Source organism: Pollachius pollachius (genome assembly GCF_949987615.1).
Source record: "Pollachius pollachius genome assembly, chromosome: 15".
Lineage (NCBI taxonomy): Eukaryota > Metazoa > Chordata > Actinopteri > Gadiformes > Gadidae > Pollachius > Pollachius pollachius.
Window position 1 is genome coordinate 7,240,921 of NC_136948.1, and position 20,838 is coordinate 7,261,758.

General features: G+C 42.5%; 3 protein-coding genes across 4 annotated transcripts; 1 reads left to right on the plus strand and 2 right to left on the minus strand.

Moving 5' to 3' along the window:
* Positions 1 to 12,318, minus strand: wdr25 (WD repeat domain 25). The gene is made up of 6 exons (XM_079752090.1): positions 10,997 to 12,318; positions 7,447 to 7,594; positions 2,037 to 2,167; positions 1,221 to 1,391; positions 568 to 708; positions 1 to 289 (listed from the first exon to the last, which is right to left on the minus strand). The coding sequence occupies exons 1-6, from the start codon at positions 11,732 to 11,734 to the stop codon at positions 68 to 70; spliced, it is 1,551 nt and encodes a 516-aa protein (XP_079608216.1). The 5' UTR covers positions 11,735 to 12,318; the 3' UTR covers positions 1 to 67.
* Positions 12,319 to 12,650: 332 nt separating this feature from the next.
* On the plus strand, positions 12,651 to 16,580 carry wars1 (tryptophanyl-tRNA synthetase 1). 2 transcript variants are annotated; one of them, XM_079752587.1, is made up of 11 exons: positions 12,651 to 12,740; positions 13,072 to 13,185; positions 13,290 to 13,500; positions 13,594 to 13,702; positions 13,897 to 14,016; positions 14,389 to 14,571; positions 14,658 to 14,758; positions 14,845 to 14,957; positions 15,308 to 15,481; positions 15,730 to 15,870; positions 16,237 to 16,580. In XM_079752587.1, exons 2-11 carry the CDS (start codon positions 13,114 to 13,116, stop codon positions 16,393 to 16,395), a joined length of 1,383 nt encoding a protein of 460 aa, XP_079608713.1. In that variant the 5' UTR covers positions 12,651 to 12,740; positions 13,072 to 13,113; the 3' UTR covers positions 16,396 to 16,580. The 2 variants fall into 2 exon arrangements, with proteins under 2 accessions (XP_079608713.1, XP_079608714.1); XM_079752588.1 differs by having other exon boundaries at positions 12,699 to 12,740; positions 13,075 to 13,185.
* Positions 16,581 to 17,323: 743 nt separating this feature from the next.
* On the minus strand, positions 17,324 to 20,389 carry slc25a47b (solute carrier family 25 member 47b). The gene is made up of 6 exons (XM_079751751.1): positions 20,187 to 20,389; positions 19,988 to 20,031; positions 19,825 to 19,896; positions 19,514 to 19,696; positions 18,869 to 19,136; positions 17,324 to 18,380 (listed from the first exon to the last, which is right to left on the minus strand). Exons 1-6 carry the CDS (start codon positions 20,221 to 20,223, stop codon positions 18,103 to 18,105), a joined length of 882 nt encoding a protein of 293 aa, XP_079607877.1. The 5' UTR covers positions 20,224 to 20,389; the 3' UTR covers positions 17,324 to 18,102.
* Positions 20,390 to 20,838: the final 449 nt, after the last annotated feature.

Genomic DNA, 20,838 nt, shown 5'->3' on the forward strand with positions numbered 1-20,838 from the left:
TCTCTACTTCCTGGCCCTTGCCGCTCGGTTGAAACCAATTGAGCAAATCAGCCGTGGCGGCGCGTTCTCAGTGCCACACCTTGACCTCGCCGCCCCAGTCGCAGGTGGCGGCGGTGGACGGTAAAACAGCGTGCTGGGCCACCCGCAGGCAGGGCTGGCTGTGGGCGCACAGCGTGTGCAGCATGCGGGTGCTCTGGTAGTCGTAGAAGTGGGCGGAGCCTGAGGAGCTGCCGGTGGCGAGGACGGTTCCGTCCGCAGAGAGCTCGCACTGCACGGCGTAGCCCTCTACCTGGGGGGGGGCCGGGGTCAGAGGTGGACGGAGTGAGGGGGTGCATTCTACCTGCTGTGATGATTCACTACCATGTGACCAATCACGTGGTAGGAATCCCCACAATACACTGAAAGTGTTCATACAATATTTGTCGTATAGAAGTTTATTTTATTTATTTTTAATTATATTTCTAGTTTTTTTGGTTACTGTTAAATTTGAGAAGTTGAAACGCAGCGAATCACACACACACACACACACACACACACACACACACACACACATGCAATGCTGGATACCTTGTGTCCTTCATAGCGCCGCCTCTTGTTCATCCTATAGGGCCTCTGGGAGGAGAAAACGGCCATGTAATTCCCATTGGTCTGGGCTAAGAAGCAGTCCCCTGTAGGATGGAGAGCCAGGCCTGGGCAGGTGTACCTCTCCTGGGAACCAGATGACCACCGGGACCCAGGGAGGAACCGAGAAAGACAGGCGCTTCAATTTCACTAGTAATTCACATTGACAGGGGAAGAAGATGAGTGTGTTTACCCAGCAGCGTGGTAGCAGTGTGAACCTTCTGACACGACCACAGATGTATAAGAAGGATTGGACAGAATACAGCATAATGGCCCTCCATTCATATTAACGATGGATCGATGGATCGATCTATCTTTCTATCTATTCAATTTCTCTGGATGTTTAACTTAATCGGTTTGAATCAAATTTCATTTCATTTTAATATGTTCTTGTTGGAAAATGTTGAAAACAGTAACATTCCACTTTTCCAAAGTTGTGTGCGTTATTCGCCTGGGTTGTTCTACATGGAGAAGTGCTTTCTGGCTCTTTCTCCGTTGCAATATCACAGTTGGCAGCCAGGCCTACGTGGAAGTCAGCTTGGAGGCCTGGGCCGGGGGCCCACAGAGCTTCACAGAGACACACAGAGCCATCTTCTTACGTGGAAGATTTGGTTGGACAGCCGGGCCGTCGTCTGGTAGTCCCAGGCTATGAGGGTGCGCTCAGCCGAGTCCCGGCTCACAGAGTCCGTGCTGGTGATGAACTCGCGCCCGCCCTTCAGGAACAAGATGGCCAAGGTCTGCTGGATGCTCGCACTGTACAACTTCACCGCCTGAACCACAATGGAAAAGAACCGACTGACTTTTACGAAAGATACACAGGTAATCACATAGAATACATTACGGCAAATGGCGGCAAACGTTTTGCCACCCACCAAAATAACCGAATTCATATGTAAAGACACATATATTACATTTTATTATTATCTTAATATTCAACATTATTTTATAGATATTTATGTTTTGCACACATTGTTGAATCAAGGAATATAAGCAAATAATAGAGAGTTAAAAACAGAGAGTTTAGACGGTCAGTAAATATTTCAGCCAAACCCGGCAGAGGAAATGTATGCATATGCTGCCCCCTTCACCCAAACCTAGACACCATTTACAACACTTTCGGCACACTCTATTCAAAACAACCTCAGCCACTGAACCTGGGTCAGCTTAAATGATAAATCCGCCTGCACTTAATTTCCATAAAACACGAGTTTGGCTGACATGGCTTCTTGCTAATGTTCTCTGTCGCTAATGTACGAACTAACTCGAACACATGCTTAAAGGGCCATTACTCTAAGGTCAATACTTTAGTATAATTACTACTAAATGTGTGGGTTAGCCTCCGCTTAAAGAACCCTCTACCACAGCAAGTCAAGCCCAGCACAGTAGAGCAGTAAGAAGGGGGTAAAGAGCCTGACCTTGGACACGCGAGCGTCCCAGGCCTTGACGACGGGGCTGTAGCCTCCACACAGGAACACGTGCTCATCGCTGGGCTGGAGCGCCACACACATCACCTTGAACTGGTTGTCCACCTTCACCAGCTGCTGCCCTGCAGGGTTCGCCACGGAAACAACGACACGTCGGTCAACAGAGAGAAAGACCGTCGGAATGGTCGCCAATTCATTTTCAACTTTATTTGAACTGGAAGAGGTGCAATTAAAACATAAATGTGACCGTTTGATGCATCACACCAGAGTTAGCTTTAGGCTCATTTACAACTGCAGTCCCTAGGTAAAAGTAGCTACAACATATATAATGCATCAAACATCATAAAAAGATCAAACATCGAAAACACAAAAAAATGCCTAATTTTGCATGGATGGTAAAACCTGAATACTAAATACTTCAACATTAACCCTTTCGCTTAGAATAAAAGTTTATGTTTCTGCGTTCATCACAAGAGTGGGATTAATATGAATGACCGTGTCGTATGTCTAGGAAGTGGACGACAGGTGTGCGATCTAAACAAAGCAGCCAAAGTCACGAAGTCAAGAAACTATTGTTTTTTAAGTATAAGGTTGTTCAAAAAGAACAGTGAGATTAACGGGAGATTGTCCTTCGACTGCAGCCGTGCCATCAAAACATCACAGAAGAAACGTTTTGGCGGGATCCTTTGAAGAAACAATTTCCCTCGCGATGAAAAAGATAATGCAAGCTGACAAGAGGGTAATGAACTAGGGAAAAGAGGAAGAAGACGAAGAAAAAATAAATCAGCAGAACCAATGTTATGGCTCAGGGCTGTATACCCTTCATCTGAATGACTTAAAAGCATGGAGCGCCTCATCACACAGAAAAAATGAAACATGAAAAGAGAAGAGCATGCCTGCATGGCGGGAACCAGCCAGAATGGGAGCCAGGGACGTGTATAGAAAATGTATAGAAAATAACCCCTTGGTTCAATGGCTGCTTGCCAATTAGACTTGCAAACAACACAGTCCTCCACCCAGGCAGGTTGGTCGATACACATTAAAAAGCAACATACAAGTTCATGGCTGTGTTAAATAAATCCCTTTACAGAAGACAACTTTGGATAGTCCCGCAGCTTACATCAATAAACAGAAACTAAAAAACTGGAAATTCTTTCAACAGAAGGGCTGAGCAAGTGTGCTGCCCTGTTTGATCCCCATCGAGCCAAAGTTTAAAAACCATCTATGACGTTATCCTTGTGTTGGCCCGGCACAGAATCCCCATCTTAATTGGCTTAAGCCTTACCAACGCCGAGAGAAACAACACACTGTCATCTAGCTGTTTGAGATTGAGGGGGATTTAAAGAAGATAACAAATCAACGTCGCTCGCCTTAATAAACAGACAGCCAGTGTCATGTTTTAATTAGCAAAGAACTGTTAGCGTTGCTAGCGAAACTTAGATAAGGGTTTTAGAGGAACTGGTCGTCAAGCTTCCCCTACGGGCAGACATGCTTTTTCGGCCGACAACACAGCTATCTTTTTCTTCTCGTGGCCGTATGCAGACAGAGTGGAGCAAATGTGTTGCACACGCTCAAACCTAACCCACCCAAAAATACACGCCCTTCCGACAGATGCAGCCATAATAGCCCAACTGGATGAGATATTTTCTGCACAAACTTCAGGCCAAGAGTGCTGTTAAAATCAACAGGTGTGCACGCACAAAACATTGAGGTGGGCCGGTCTAGGCCAAAATGCCAGGGCCCCATTTTTTATGCAGTCCAACCCCAACAGCTACTATAGACCAACAAATGTGTTGTTTTGGGAGGACTACATCATCTAGGGACAATGTGTGGAGGAGAAGATGGATCTGCTTTAATCAGGGTATGGTATTGGTGACCAGATCGGATATAAAAATCAGCCTCAAAAGACCCAATCAGATTATAACACTTCACTCAAAACCTTTTTTTGCATCAGTTCACGAAGATAACAATGAGTGGGTGATTACTCTTTGCTCGTGGGAAATCTTCATGAACGCTTGTCGACACTTTGCAGTTAATACATTAGCAGTCTAGGGTCATTTTTAGATGAAACCTGAACCTTTACAATACTCTCTGCGCAATCAGTTTCCCGAATAATATTGTAGGGAATCTACAAGTGTTTTTCTGATTTGCATTTAATCCATCACATAATAAATTATTGAATCCCTAATGCAAAATGTTTGTTGGAAACGGCAATGTGACACACACACACACACACACACACACATACAAACACACACACACACACACACACACAATACACATACATGTTATGTTAGCCTGTGACAGGCGGCTCACTGTCAATCAAGTCTGCTTACCTTGATTGACAGTTGTCAATCAAGGTAAGGTAAGCTTTGAAAGAAATCCGGTTACAGAGGGCACTTGAAGTAAATTCCAATTCGACAAGTATATTTAGTTCATTAAAGTACTCTCTCTCCCCCTCCTCCATCCCTTCCTCTCTTTTTCCCTTTGTGCCCCATGTGTTATGAGTCTCTGGGCCCTATTTTAACGGTCTGAAACACAAGTGAGAAGCGCAAGACGTAAGTAGCTTTGTGGGCGGAACTCTGGCGCTGTTGCTATTATACCAGCGGATAATTTACTCGCAAATCTAAAATGGGTTGGTCTGAATACCCGTAGGTGTGTTTTAGGCGTAACATGCAATAAACCAATGAGAGTGCCATCTCCCATCCCCTTTAAGAGCCATGAGCGCATTCGAACCTGACAGGTTGATATATTGACAGCGCGTTGTCAGTCTCCGCTGAGACAGGTGCATAAACTTCAAATGGCTCAGTTTATTACCAAATAATATGGCCTAATTCAAAAATGGAATAGTGTGTTCTTCTACAACTTCAGGAACACTGAGTTGTCAGGTAAATTTCGGCAAAGAGAACTTAACACATATATGATCCGCGGTCCGGTGGCCGCAACTGTGGGTCTATTTAGTGATATGCTGCAATACATTAACAAACATCATTTCTTACAAGTATTGTATATATTATTGTTATCGACTTGTGTTCATAATATGCATGTGTACCCCCTTAAATGTACATTGCCATGGACTGTATCATGGGTTACGTGTTTAGTTTGCGTGTGTTTAACAGATGAGTGCACACGCGCGCCCGCATTCATTCATTCTTTTAAACACTTACTCGCCGTAAAACAATGTTTTTTTCACACTCAATCCTAAAAGTTATGGGCTTGTATATGACAGCCGTGTCAGAAAATATGTGTTTGCTGTGCGGTGTTTGCAGATGCAATTAAAAGTTTTAAAAGTACAACTCACTGTTGTATCAGCTGTTCTTTCCCAAATAATTTAACCAACGTTATAATTTACCCTAAAACGAGATTTTGTTTTGGATGGCTGGGATATATCCTACTTTGCTCGAGTTTATTATTGTTATTATTATTATTATTATTTTAACGCATGGCATAGCCTTCTACAGTGTCCATTCATGCAGCCCCTATGGAGAAAAAAAAATCCACAATGCACATCATCATCATCATAATATTTCGATTAGGCTAATCGTTTGAATATTTGTGCTGTGTCTAGCCTACGTGTCTATAAGCATCTGTTGCTATTCCGAACTGCCATGGTACATCAAGATAGCAAGCAACACGGACTGCGCTATCCGCTAGTGCACTTAGACCAGGTATTTTTCGGTCAGTTGCGCAACTGCTTTATCGATCTGTAAGATAGCACCATGAATCATTTGCGCCAGAACACGCCTCTGCTTTTCGCCGACACGCCTCTCAGGGCGCAAGTTTAGTGGCACGAGTTTGCTGCGGGGGGAAATCAGCTTTGTGCCTGGTGCAAACTAGCAACGATACATTCGTCGGTGTAGAAAGTTAATTGCGCTAGGTGCAAGATAGGGCCCACTGAGTGTATTCTTCCTCTTCTCAGAATCTCTCCCTTGCAGTCATCTCCCATCCCTCCCTCTGTCTATCTCCCATTCTCTGCATTAACCGTTGTCAACCTGCGTCTGTCACTCTGTTTTCTTTGGGACACGCTGCTGATTGCTATTCAGCAGTGACAGTCTGCTTGAGAGCCGATGGATGGGTATAGCATTCCAAGAATTAGGATGACAGGCAGATGGAGAAAATCCTTAAGATGGCCAGGGAAAAAATGGCCACACCATTGGCATTCATAGCATTTCCCCATAAAGGACGGGTAATTCCTGCGTCCATGCAACCCCCCTCCCCCTGAAACAACAGAGCGTGCACCATGATGCAATGTTAGCAGTTGTGCTCATGTGAAAAGAGAGGTCAGGGGTTATGAGTTGAGGAGATATCCACATGGATGTATAGATGGGTGTTATATAATCTTTTCCTCAGCATTAATACTGATGTGCTTTGGGAACCTGGCAAAAGAGAATGTTGCTGGCTCAATCACCCGATATAAAAAAAGGATTTATACGTTTATGTTCCTGGTGCAGGTCGTGCCAACATAAGGTCATGCAGCTTCATCCCGTGGTGACAAATTTATTATTGATGCCCTTTCTGTAGCTGCTTCTCTGTATTTGTATGTGTTTGTGGGTCAGTGGTCCATGTGTGTGTGTGTGTGTGTGTGTGTGTGTGTGTGTGTGTGTGTGTGTGTGTGTGTGTGTGTGTGTGTGTGTAATCGGCTGCCGAAGTCATTAGCTGTAGGCCTAATTGGCAAAATCGACAGGCCCGCTGAGAGGGAAGTGACAACTGAAGAAGGGCATCATGGGAATTACGGTGACCTCAGAGTGGGAAATGATGTGGGTTTCAAAAGAAAATGGCTATTGATTTGAATAACATTATGTGAAAAGCGAGTTTAATTTAGTGTAATTCCAGTTGAAATTCCAATAAGACTACGCATTCACTGAAGCCCTCCTTAGTCAAGCATTCGGAGGATGTACAGCAATCACATTTTCCAGATATCCCACCGTTGCTCATCATTACCTGTCACAGCAGAGCTCCATTTAATATCAGTTAATCTCATTCATGACTGTAGGCAACGGCGACGGTACTATTCCAGAGGGATCTAGATTTCCGTCATTAAGTTGCAATAAATGGACACAAGACGGGCTGGCATCACCTTGAAAATGTGCTGTTTTTTTAAAATCAGCAATCACATTCGTGTGACAGTAGCTCAGGCGGCACCTAACCCTAACTGAGCGAGGCACCTAACCTAACCCTTACTGCTCCCGACGAGCTGGCTGTAGCCTTGCATGGCCAACACCGCCGTCGGTGTGTGTATGTGTGCATGAATGGGTGAATGTTAGTCAATATTGTAATGCGCTTTGGATAAAAGCGCTATATATATATATGCAGTCCATTTACCATTCCATTTACATTTTTGCGACTATAAACCGTGAAATAAACTGCTGAACAAACAAGGAGAGTGACGGGTACCACTCACCGGTCTCTACATCCGTGATGGCCGCCGCGTTGTCGAAGGAGCCTGAGAGGAAGCGGTGCCCGCAGGAGGTCCAGCAGGCGTCCCGCACCGCCTCGGTGTGGCACGAGTACACCCCAAGGCACTGGCCGCTCTCAACTGCGTCCCACACCTGCCAAGAAGAGAGCCCCGTGTGACTCCATACATTACAGCCAGCACACTCACTCCACCTAGAGCTGTTAAGGAGAGCTCCTGTCGTCTGCCGGACGTCTCAGCGTAGTAGTGCTGTAGTGGGGGTCCAGGTGTTTGACCCCCCACTCAAAGGCTGACTGAAAAAGGGATTAAAGTTAAAAAGTCTCTGTAATCACTTTCACTGTGAATGGTAACACACAGTGCCTAATTATACAGTCACTCACCCTTTCGTTATTTTGTATTTTCAGAGATTATGCTAAAACACAGTGTAGAAACACACACACACACACACACACACACACACACACACACACACACACACAGTCTGTTATATGTCACCAAAATGACTAGGTCAGGCTGCTCTGCTCCCAGACAGGCTAAGTAATGTACATATCTATGCAGTTATCTGTGATTATCTAGAACTACACCAACATTTATTTTGAAAGCCTGAGAGAGAGAGAGAGAGAGAGAGAGAGAGAGAGAGAGAGAGAGAGAGAGAGAGAGAGAATAACAACCCAACCATTTGCATTATTCAGCAAATGTGGCACTTTTGCTGACAGAAAATGTTTTTCCTTTCGTCATATTTCATATTCTTTTTATTAAGAAATGTCTTCTGGACTCTGAAACTCAGATACTGGGTGGTCAGGTCAGCTGCCTAGTCAGGTAAACTTTTAAAAGATTAAAAAGTTATTTGGTTGCCTCCAACTCAGCAACACCAGGTATAGCACATGAAACTGACAATGAGGAGAAAAATGTCGATTTCATCATTATCTTTTCACAAATAAACTGCTCCACACAGCATGAAACTGCATCGAGAAGCACCTTAGAGAAGTACCGTAACTTCTACGACACATTGCATAACGCCATGGTGCATGCTGCTTTGCATGTACAACATCCTATTATAAACGCTCCTACACAGACACTACTAAAAAGGAATCACAAATGGGTGTAAGATATGGCGATAAAACGGCCTCTTCCTTCCTACATATCTTAGCCCAAAAACATGTTTTTCCAAAACATGTTGATGCTGCGGTGAAGGATGGCGGACTAGGTGGAGGAGGATCCACCCCCTATGTAGATATTAAGTTCTCATTCTAAATCAATGACACTTATTTTCATGCCATTATACAAAACAAACGTATTTATATTATATTATATTTCTGCAAAGTCCCTTTCGCACTTGCCACTTAATTCAACACTAATCAGTCAATATGAATCCATGTATAAAGTGAATATGATATCTGATTCAATGTATATTTTTACAATTCTAAGTATATTGTATACAACAAGACAAACACCATCTTTTTTTTCTAAGTGTTTAGGATAGAGAAACACTGCCCTCTCAAGGAATAAGGAAATTGTGTTAATCAACATTTCAGCATAAAGGCCACCATAGCCGTGTTTATTCTAGAAATATGCCCATCAAGGTGTGATAAATCCAACACAACCAACTAGTGCTTTCACCTATAATGCCTAATTAGAATGATAGCATTAATGAAATTAATCTTAATAGAAATCCTCGTAAAACGGATTGAATTCAATTCAACTAGCTACTTACTACCGGCAGTAGTGACTACCAGCGTAATCTTCCTCCTAAATGATTGTCTTTAATAAAAGATTTATTGTTATTCGTGTTACCACCTTCAAAGAAACCTCACTACCTGCTGTAGCCATGGTTACAACAGCTGCAAAACTACTTGGAATTATACTCTAACAACGCCTTAGGAACTGGCAAACAGAACAAGGGAGCATAAATACTGGAGCGAGAGAAAGTTAATTTAGAAAGACCGCCCCGCCTAAAGAAATGCATAATTCTTGCTTTTCATTAAAGAGTGCATGTCTTTTATATGGGCACGTTGACATGCAGTGCAGGCCATGAAGAGCTAGCATGGCACAGAAGGGACCAGAGTAGAATAGAATCATATAGAAGAAACCTCATTACGATTACTGGTTACTAATGTCAATATCTGTATTTAGTGCCGATGGGGTATTCTGGACATTAAAAAGGTTTTCGGGCTAAATAAAATTACTAATTAAAAAATATGTTTAATAATCAAGTCTGAGGTTATCATATTTAGTTTCATGTTTCCCTTTTTTCAGTGAGGTAAAAAATAAAAATTCTGTCTCCTCATAAGGGAAAAGAAAATAACTTGCGCACTCCTTCTCTACCTCCCCCATAATTAACTCGGTAGTCTGCGCTCTCGGTCGCTCCTCCAAGTGCCAATGGATGTCGCAGGGCTACCGCCCTTGTCTGATTATGCAAAACAATTCCGGAATCCTTCAATATTGATTATCCTAGTCCTCCTTGAATGAACTCATCCAGTGAATCACTATAGCACTGAGGAGAAAGTGGTTGAAATCAGGGCTGAAGGTTTTGGGGAAATAATCGAATTGCGATTATTTCGACCAATTTTATGATTGCTATTTGGTATGCGATTTTTCTTTTTAAAGTTCCTTATGTTCTGTACTATTCACTAAAGCAATAAATCCTCTATAGTATGACCAACACAACATTGTAATCAGTCAATATATAAACAGCTCTTTCCTTTAGGCCAGGCCTATGTGTTGAGATGAATTGATGCACTATTGAATTGTAAAATAAAAATAAATACGAATCTTACTGATCTCCAGTCATTAACTAACAGTCAGTAACAAATCCTGATAAAAATTAGGATGACATCGCGTTCAGATTAAGATTAATCGTTCAGCCATAGCAATCTCTTTAGGTTGGATCACGGCGGACCATTTAGCCATTGCTTGCCACCTGCATGGCTAGACCTTTACAGCGATGAGAATGAGGGATTGTCTACTTAGTTTGTGGTGGGAAAATAGGAGGCCAAATCGTGTAAGAGTGCAAGAGAGAATGTGTGTGTGTGTGTGTGTGTGTGTGTGTGTGTGTGTGTGTGTGTGTGTGTGTGTGTGTGTGTGTGTGTGTGTGTGTCGGAATGAAGCCCCGAGGGCCATGACACACATTCGACTGACAGTGACAGATTGGGTCTGGGAGCATGTGTTGGTGGCATGGTACATGTATAGAGAATGTAAGGGGCAGATAGATTCTCGCTGACAATTACAGACAGTAGCACTGCACTTAGCCAGCACTGTGGTGACTTGGTCACCTGGTGGAGAGTGGAGGGTGATGAGGGACTGCACAGGTTTCTCAAATGTGTGTATTTTTAAACATCGTATATAGGGCTCTCACCTGTTCGGGGCATGACAAAAATGCATCAAAATGTAAAAACAACAACTAGAAATGATTGAAATGTATACAAAGAAACAAGCAGTTTATAAGACGATGCTTTCTTTTCTGTTTCTTTGTTTTTGTAGTCAAGCTTTTCCATTGGTGTGTAAGCTAAGAAAGGATACTTTTCTTAGCTGTCATTACCTTCACTTTCTTGTCCATGGAAGCAGACAGGAGCAGGTGACTGAGCTGGGCCACTGGACACCAGTGGATTGTGTTCACCGGGCCCCCGTGACCCTCCAGACTCCTCAGGAGCCTCCTTGGAATGCCTGCAGCGCCTGGCTTTTCAAGAAGGTACGGTTTGACCCTCTCACACACCTCTGAATGCCTCAGGACACATCTGGTCTGTTTTGTGGAAGCCTCCTCGACTGACTGCTTTGAGGACATTTCCTCGGCTGTAGAGGTAGGCCCAAGTCTCTGTCGCTTTGAGATGTAGGGCCGGATCCCAGAGGACACATGCTGGGGTCTTTTAACGGTGTCTGATGATTTGGATGGCCCAGAGGAGGTTTGTTGTGAGGTCGTCTTTTCAAGGGAATCTGGCGAAGCAATGGCAACTCTAGAAGAAATGTTCAGTAATGGTTTATCCGTGTAAGAAGGGGTATATTGTCTTTCCCAGCCAATTTGGCCCTTAGGCAGTGCAGGTAGGCCTTCTGTAGGGATGTGACTTTTAACTAGGGCTGAACTCAAATCTGTCCGTACTGAGGGAATTCTGCCATGTCTTGATGTCCAATTAATATTCTCAGGGTGTGATTCGGTGGGTTTAAGCCCACGGGGACGCAAAACCGTCATGTCCTGATTTTGTTTCAATTGTCTGCTACAGCCCAGTGTGTTAGAAGACTCGCAATCCGAGTCGGAATCCTCATAATCCACCAGTGACTCCATTTCCCAAAGAAAATCAGTTTGGAAAATGCTTTGAATAGTACGCCTCAACTAATACTGCTCCTATTGGGTACTTTGTTTTGAAACTGGAGAGCGACGCCCGCTGTTCGCTTTGAGTATTGCATTGCAGTAGTATTTTACTGGACCTTGCTACTTCGTTTATATTATACATCCATGGTAGTTTGCAGCTTTAGACTGAACTGTGGGTTATCTACCACCTACACCCATGGGATATTACGAGTGATAGTATTAGGTATTCTATCTATAACCTTGGATATGAAACGACAACAAACCTTTACCCATTGTAGTAAGTGGATTTTTACGACGGGTTGTAATCTATTAATATCCAATAGAAGGTGGAACATATGCCTGCATCCATAAACGCATGTTATCGATCTAGGGTGACAAATTATTGCAGAGAAGTTTGGATTCCACCAACCAATATACTTCCTACTCCGCCATGTCTGACTAGTAGCTCCTCAACGAGGAGCCGAAATGAAAGATACAATAAGCAAAGATACGCAAAGAAAGACAGTGCACCTGAAAAAACACTGCGTTGTTGTTATAAATGTAACACGCAAGACCGATGCGGAAAGATAACCCTCTCCACATGTGATAGATTGTTTTCAAAGTAAAGGTTATGCCAATTTATCATTATGGAACGTACTACGTCTACAAAATGAACTTTTATTTTGACAGTTGAAATATAATGGCTTCCGCCTTTCCATTCTTTGTGCATTCAATTAAACAATGTGTAATTCGTGTATATAATTGTACTGAGCTTAATGCATATACTCTGCAATCAAGGATCAATACACACACTTGACTAGAAATGTCAAAAGAGCTTATATTTAAAATGCGAATGCAGGGCGGAACCATAAAACTCACATGTTTGCGGGGAAACAGTTTGGAGTGACCAACTCACTGGACTTGCTGATGAAACCAATTTCGATTATACTGAGCTGATGCAGGTTGAATGAGCTGACAGCTGTTTAAATATATACGATCGGTAGGCTCTCTTCGTTTAACAGTAAACGTCATACAACGTTCACATAGTATGTTAAACGATATATATCTATACGGATGCCCTAATCATATTGTAGAAGCTGAGCCTCATGTAATATCGTATTGCCTGCTTACTTAGTAGCTAAACTTAGCCATGTCTATAATATGTATCTTATTGCATTTAGTTAATGAGTGAAATGTTATACAATTTCTTGATGTTGCAGTGCACTTTTTTCCTAATTATGAATGCACGGAAGTAATGCTAGGCATTTTTCAATCAAATCTTACTATTTGTAACGTTTGCTGTGCTATTTGACTTTTGTTTTATGGGGCAGAAGGGGACACATTTTAAAGGAGGTGTTGGGGGCGCGACCACGATGGAGCTCTATGAACAACTAACGGCCCAAGGGGACAAAGTCAGATCCTTGAAAACCGCTAAGGCCGACAAAGTAAGCATTATGATTCCTCCATATTGACAATAGGTTGTGTAATAAAAATCAAATATTTGAATGCCATTTCAATGTAATACCGTCGTCCGTATCTTCATGTAAAGGCAGATGTTGACGCAGCCATCCAGCTGTTACTAAAGTTGAAAGTGGACTACAAAGAGGTAACCGGTCAGGACTACAAAGCAGGGTGTCCGCCCTCAGGAACGGCTGTTAGTAACGACAGGCAATCAGAAAATGGTGGTGAGGAGGATACTGTGGATCCCTGGAACGTCGCCACCAATAGTGCCAAAGGAGTGGACTATGATAAACTCATAGGTAATTGGCATCTTTACAGTCGCGTAAAAATATTGAACACATTTGACGTGGTTCTAAAATGTTATCCTTCTCATTTGGTGTGGTTTCTATCAGTGAGATTTGGCAGCAGTAAGATTGACCAGGAACTGGTGGACAGAATTGAGAAGGTGTCGGGACAGAAACCCCACCGCTTCCTACGAAGGGGGATCTTCTTTTCCCACAGGTTCGTAGAAGAGGACACCTTTTCACAACCCTATAACTCGTGTTTGATACTGTCCTAATTTCTCAATGTCCTTAGTGATTCACTAGTCTCCATCACGTGATGTAAAAATATTTTAATCATATAAACTTGATAAATACTGAACGACAATCAAGTGTGATGGTTGTGTTTTGTGTTGTTGTTATTCTATCTGGCAGAGATATGAATCAGGTCCTGGATGCCTATGAGAAGCAGAAGTCCTTCTACCTGTACACCGGTAGAGGCCCCTCGTCACAGGCCATGCATGTAGGACACCTGATTCCCTTCGTTTTCACCAAGTGAGAATCCTAAATATACCAGTACCTTTGAAATATTCAAGCAGAGACTGTTATTGTTATTACATTATATTATAACATTATACTAGGAAAGTATTACATTATACAAAGGCTGATATTCCAATAAACAACTATATTGATGGGGCAGAAGTTAGGGTGATTGAATCTCAGCTGAAAGGTTCTGGGTTCGAACCCCAAGGTCTGCAGGCTACTGGTAGGCATACGGGGCAAGACAAACTAACCCCTACTACTTGTTAATTATCTAAAATAAATCACTGCAAGTTGCTTTGGAGTGTCTGCTAAACCTCTCAAGAGTAACGCCCTATCGTGGTAATCATGTTTTTAAAACATTTTGGATTTTTCTCCTACTCTAAGATGGCTACAGGATGTGTTCGACATCCCTTTGGTGATCCAGTTAACGGACGATGAGAAGTATCTGTGGAAGGATCTCTCGCTAGAGGACTGCCACCGCTTTGCCGAGGAGAATGCCAAGGACATCATCGCGTGCGGCTTCGACGTGAACAAGACCTTCATCTTCTCCGACCTCGACTACATGGGGTAACTTGAACTCTAGTGGCTATATGCACCTGAGTGCCCGATTTTCTGACAGATTTCTGATAGTAATGATTGTCTCTCCTCCCCAGTTCATCCCCAGAGTTTTATAGAAATGTGGTTAAGGTTCAGAAGCATGTTACCTTCAATCAAGTCAAAGGCATCTTTGGATTTTCTGACAGTGACTGCATCGGTAAGAAGAATCGTATACCAGAGCAAAACTTCCATCTATCTGAATGGAAAGGAGTCACTAATGGATTCCATTGTCTTTTTTTAAAGGGAAAATCAGCTTCCCAGCCATCCAGGCCGCCCCGGCCTTCAGTAGTTCTTTCCCACAAATCTTCAAAGGACGGAAGGATGTTCAATGTCTCATCCCGTGTGCCATTGACCAGGTGAGAACTATCACAGATGCCTACCACCACAATGCTCAACAGTACCAGATGGATCATTAAAGGGCCAACGACATGCCACCAGGTGTGGTGTGATTAGCCGTTACGACATCACAGGTGGGCGTGTCCACCTAGATGTGTGCTGGATAGATCAGTCTACCAGCCTACCCAGTGGACTGTAGCAAACGTTGCTCATCTATCCGTCACACATCTTGGTGGACACGCCCACTTGTGATGTCATAAGGGGCAGATTTCCAAAACGGCTTGTAACGGCTAATCACACCACACCTGGTGGCATGTCTTGGGACCTTAAACACTCACATGACTGAACCTGTCTCTTCTCTCACTACAAGGACCCCTACTTCAGGATGACCCGTGACGTGGCCCCCCGGATTGGCTATCCTAAACCCGCCCTATTGCATTCCACCTTCTTCCCCGCCCTGCAAGGGGCCCAGACCAAGATGAGCGCCAGTGACGCCAACTCCTCCATCTTCCTCACAGACACCCCCAAGCAGATCAAAAATAAGGTAGTGCCATGCTCACAGGGGACCAACACCGTAACACATGATTGTTGGTTGAAATGATAACAATTATATACCTATACCTTCACTATGTACGTTTTCCATTTAGCAATGTCTACTGGCTTGCGTCGATACAGTTATAGCTATGTCCTTTTCTCGTCTTGAGATCTTGTACTATTTAAAAAAAACCATAGCACCAGAAACGGCAAGTGAACTATTATTGTCTAACCTGGCCTTTTGGTTCCTGTTGCTAGGTAAACAAGCATGCATTCTCTGGAGGAAAAGACACAATCGAGGAACACAGGGAGCAAGGTGGTAACCCAGACATTGACGTCGCCTTCATGTACCTCACCTTCTTCATGGAGGATGACGAACAGCTGGAGAAGATCAGACAGGTAGATCTACAGATTCAATAGATCCCACTTTTAAAGAAAATATTTAGAAATCAATGTTTCTACTATTGTAATCATTTTCCTGAATCTTAAAGGTGCAGTGTGTAGAATTTAGTCTTATCTGCAGATTGGACTTGGCATGAATAGAATATAGTATTCATAAGTATGTTTTTACTAGTGTATAAGGAGTCTGACCAATTAATATAACGCCCTGTAGCCTTAAAGTTAGCGTACACATGACGGAATGTATTTAAGACCACATTAAAAAAAAGAAAAGTGCATTGTACCTTCTTACCTTTTAAAGGAAAAATAGCTTATGTATTTTTTTAATCTAACTTTCTTCTATGCCTTCTCTCTCTCATTCTACAGGACTACACCAGTGGTGCTTTGTTGACAGGAGAGTTGAAGAAGATGTTGATTGAGACGCTCCAGCCAATGATCACAGCCCATCAAGAAAACCGCAAAAATGTCACGGACGAAATGGTTAAACAATTTATGACCCCCAGACCGTTAAATTTTAACTTTTAGCCCTGAGAACACTATTCCCGCTATTCCCTGCTTTTGAAGGAAGCATGGCACTGGAAACGCTTACGATCTAGCAACCACGGCGTGTAACCTCAATGTTTGTATGGCTGTGATCAGTGTACAACGAAGGGAGGAGTGTACCCCTGTCTTAAGCTCAGCCCGTCCTTTCAAATGACAAGTAAAGTGATATCCCTCACACTGTGTATGTCTTTACTATTGGTAAACACTCAAATTTGCAGAAGACAGTTAGGCAATACGATTGAAATTGTTTTCTAAATGTCAGTCTGGGACTAATATACCTTACACTGAAAGATCACCAAGGGGCAACCCAGGATGAAATATCACACCTCAAATAAGACCGTTATGATTGACACTACACGAAACAGCCTCATTTCCATTTAAACATAAAGGGACGTGAACAGTTAAAATTGATTAATTGGTTATGGATAACAAACGTTTGGATGTCAAAGCTGTGTACTTAAACATCCCAACACAATTGTGTCATGGATAGTATTCCTAAGTATTTCATTTTTCTTTCATAGCTTATCAGTCATTAAGGAAAAGAATCATCCTTAACACTGTCAATATTTGTTGACATCATTTGTAGCCTTGAAGCGTCATGGTTTCCCTTGTCGACTCCTTCCTACATTCTTTTCATGCCAGTTACTGTTTTGGTTGCTGTGTTATCTCCCTCTCCAGACATCTATAGACATGTAGGCTACATATTATCTGTCGGGAGAACTGGATGATTAGAATTGGACTCTGCAATCAAAAAAAAAAAACACTGACTGAGCACATATTACATATTATAACCTTTATTAATAATTACTGAACAGGTTTGTCATTTTACTGTCTAAAAATATGTTCAAAAATATTTAAAGACCAGATTATTTCAAACAAATCTGTTTCACCCATGAATAAATTAGTAGTGTAGTAGTATTAACCACGTTTAAATATAGCTCTATACTTAAATATGATGTATACATTGAATAGAGGTAGATTGCAGTGTTTTCTACGTCAAGCCACAACAATTGTGTCATCAGCTGCCTTACGAACACATTCATAATCACAGCTTGTGATGTTAAAATAATATTAATGAAGATATTTAATACAATTCATGTCATAGTTAACGGCCTAATGATGGGTTTATGTAGGTTGGAATATTGTCACGCGCAAACACAGTTTTCAAGTATGGCTACAATTTCATAGCTACATGAATTGTTACCGAATTCCCAGACAGCTATTCTATTGGATTTCACAGCAAAATGTGCATATGTATAGAGTATGCATGTACATGGGCCAAAAGAGCTCATGGGAAATGTGGTTGTGTCCAGAAGTCCTCATAGAGGCATTCATATTTGAGCAAATATGATGTTTGGCATTGGAAAATTGCAATGGCGATGTGTATGAAGTACCATCTCTTAAGATCTAAACATTAAAAGCAAATTCATTCAAATTTTAAGCATTAAAGAAATATGCAAGAATGTTGATATTTTACTTACTTTTAAAATGTTCTATTTTAAGGTTTGAGAAAAACTTGATCATGATACGTAGGCCTACATCAGTAAAAAGAAAACATACTGACCAAGAAAATGATCCCATCCTAATATACATACATATGTATGTAAAGATAAAAATAAGCAAATTCCCAAAGTGTGGTCCGCTTCCAGTAATGGGACACCGAGGTAGAACTTAACAGCTCTGGAACCGCTAGGTTGAGGGTCTGAGCAGGCGGATCACTACTTCATACATGGCAAACACAGACATGTTGACGGGAAAGGCACGCACGCAGTTGATCGCCAGTCCCTTGTAGAGCACACCCGCCCCCTCTCTACGTACGCTGTCCGTGATGCAGTGGAAGAAGCCCTTGTACTTCCTCTCCCCCATCCAGTCCATCTGGAGACGGGCTTTGATCACGTCCATGGGAGTGCCGACAAACCAGCCACATGTGCCCGATAGACCCCCTGCCAGCAGGACCACCTTCCAATCTGTAGAGAGGAAAGCGTTGTTGGAGGTATCGGTGCAATACAAGGTACACTTTGAACTATGAAATTAAAGCCATCTTGCAATGCGCTAGTTATTCACTAGCTGGGTGAGCTTTGGTGAGAGGTTAGCCATCTCTGACACATACACGTCACTCGTTCCACATGTTCTTTTCATTTCCCACGTATTCTAAAAGGGATAACGTAATTCTTTCATAATTAATGTACCAACAGAAGCCTATAAGATTCCCAAAACCAAGAAGAGTTTTTTCTTAAAAGGTTCCCAATTCTTTAAAACAACAAATTGACGTAATCAAAATTCCTTTAAGATTAAGGCTCTGACTTACATAAAATTACATATAATGTAATACATACAACATAAAAAGGAAAAAGCAAATGGGGACAAAGTGCAGCAGTCTGAATACGTTCAGAATGCAGTGCACAGTACATATAGGGGTATACAGGATACAAACATAACCAGTGCTTTATTGTACCTGGCCTGGTCTGCCCCGGGGGGGACAGCTGCTCACAGATAACATTGTAGGTGGTGAAATAGGTGGCGAAGGCAGGTCCATCTCTCAGAGCAAGTGCCTGGGCTCCCTTGTACAGCCCCAGAACCCCCTCCTCCCGGGCGATGGTCAGCAGGCAGTGCACTGGCCCCCGGTACTTGGGCTTCGGCGACCCGGCAGCGAGCCCCTGCATGGGAACCACCTGACATTGCAGACGCACCTTCACAATGTCCGCCGGGGACATCACAGACACCTGAGGAATTAAAGGCATAGAGTACAGACGGTGATGGATGTACGTAATATCAACTAACTAAGGTCAGTTGCGTAAAAGTGCAGCCATAATTTATTCTTATTCTCTAATTAAACATTAATTAAACATATGCAAATTAATTTGTGATTTTATTTTAGAATAGATATTTTACTAATTATTAGTCATTTTAGAAGAACTATTCTCCTTAATTATAATGTTCCCAACACAGCTATTGAAATTGGTTATTTAGCAATGCCTGTGCCATCTGGTGTTGTGGGTTTAAATGCTAAAAGGGTTCATATATATATGTAAACAGCTTACAGCCGACTGGCACCTTTTGCATCAAGTCAAATTAGGGCCAACTTAATCTGGTTCCATACCTGCGCAACCCCTCCAGCAAGCCCAGAGAGGAAGATATCTAGCTTGGCCGGTCGAGCATCCACACTCCTATGTCGTGGCTGACCCAGGATTTGGAGGATATTCCTGTAGGTCCCAAACACCACAGAAGAGCTCAGGGAAACGGTGGTGACTGGCATGGACATGCCTTTGTAGAAACCCTTCACCTAAGGTTCAAAAGGGGAACCCAATGGGCAGAGCATTTAGATAATTAGAAAGTGTCAGATTGATTTTAAATGGAAAGACAATATCTGAGATGTGCTCCAAAAAGATGGCCAAGAGTTGCTTAACTGACCCCTTCATTCTTGCATGTAGAGCGAATACAATGCCAAACTCCCGTGTACTGGTGTTGCGTTTGAATCCTCACCTATATCATCAAAGGAACAGAGGTTTGGCTCAATATTGCCTTCATGTGTTTATCATATACTTTTACTGCTTATAGGGGTGTTCAAATATACCTTGACTGTATCTAAAGGGTACCCAACTGCAACACCAAAGGCCCCTGTTAAGACAACATTCAAGGTTATTTTAACTCGCGATATTAATGTGAATCCAACTCACAATGAAGTCGAATCTCTACCGTGGTCATTAGAGGTGAAGACGCTGCGAAGTGGGCATTAAACTGCTGTGCGCCCCATGCAAAATTATAGAACTTACCTCCAACAGAACCAGCTAGAAAGTCGGCGCAATGCATTGTCTTCCTATTCTGTATAAAACAGAAAGATTAACAAGGCTCGATTGGAAGCTAGCCTAAGCTAGCGATCAGGCAAACTAGCAAATGTGATTTGACCGTTCATTTTTTAAATGTATAAACGTTGGCCATAATGATTCAAGACAACCTCAAGCGGGAATGCTTTTGTGGTTCTACACTGAAATCGGCAACGAATACTGTCCTAAGAGGCTGAATGGATCATGAGATCATGACTCGGCTGATCTGCGGCGTAGTGCCCCTCGCTCTGACGTCAGCTGTCAAACATTACAAACGTGGGATGTGAAAGCCAATGTATGGCAATCCATCTGGGACAACCTGGACCACTTCAAAAATGAACGCGTTAAAAAAAGTAGACTTGCTAGACCTGACATAAATTGCAGATAACTGTAATTAAATGATTCCTTGTCAAAAACTACATACTCGAGAGAGCATATTAAAGAGGGTACTCAAAGATATCATTTTAAAAATTCAATTCTGGATTGTACCCGTCCAGTATGTGGGCGCCCAGGAACCAAACATCTGTTGTTAGTGATTTGCAGATTTGATTGTATGAAACATATGTATCACCATCTATCATGTTATTCACGTAGATCAGGG

Excerpts from the sequence above, each read along its gene's own strand:
- wdr25 (XM_079752090.1), bottom strand. The coding sequence starts at position 11,734 with ATGGAGTCACTGGTGGATTATGAGGATTCCGACTCGGATTGCGAGTCT. Across the intron at positions 709-1,220 it reads TGTCCAACCAAATCTTCCAC|GAGAGGTACACCTGCCCAGG; the intron begins GTAAGAAGATGG and ends TCTGGTTCCCAG. Across the intron at positions 290-567 it reads GGCGCTATGAAGGACACAAG|GTAGAGGGCTACGCCGTGCA; the intron begins GTATCCAGCATT and ends GCCCCCCCCCAG.
- wars1 (XM_079752587.1), top strand. The coding sequence starts at position 13,114 with ATGGAGCTCTATGAACAACTAACGGCCCAAGGGGACAAAGTCAGATCC. Across the intron at positions 14,572-14,657 it reads TCCGACCTCGACTACATGGG|TTCATCCCCAGAGTTTTATA; the intron begins GTAACTTGAACT and ends TCTCCTCCCCAG. Across the intron at positions 14,958-15,307 it reads TCCCGTGTGCCATTGACCAG|GACCCCTACTTCAGGATGAC; the intron begins GTGAGAACTATC and ends TCTCACTACAAG.
- slc25a47b (XM_079751751.1), bottom strand. The coding sequence starts at position 20,223 with ATGCATTGCGCCGACTTTCTAGCTGGTTCTGTTGGAG. Across the intron at positions 19,697-19,824 it reads CTACATGCAAGAATGAAGGG|GTGAAGGGTTTCTACAAAGG; the intron begins GTCAGTTAAGCA and ends TTTGAACCTTAG. Across the intron at positions 18,381-18,868 it reads CCCGGGGCAGACCAGGCCAG|ATTGGAAGGTGGTCCTGCTG; the intron begins GTACAATAAAGC and ends TCCTCTCTACAG.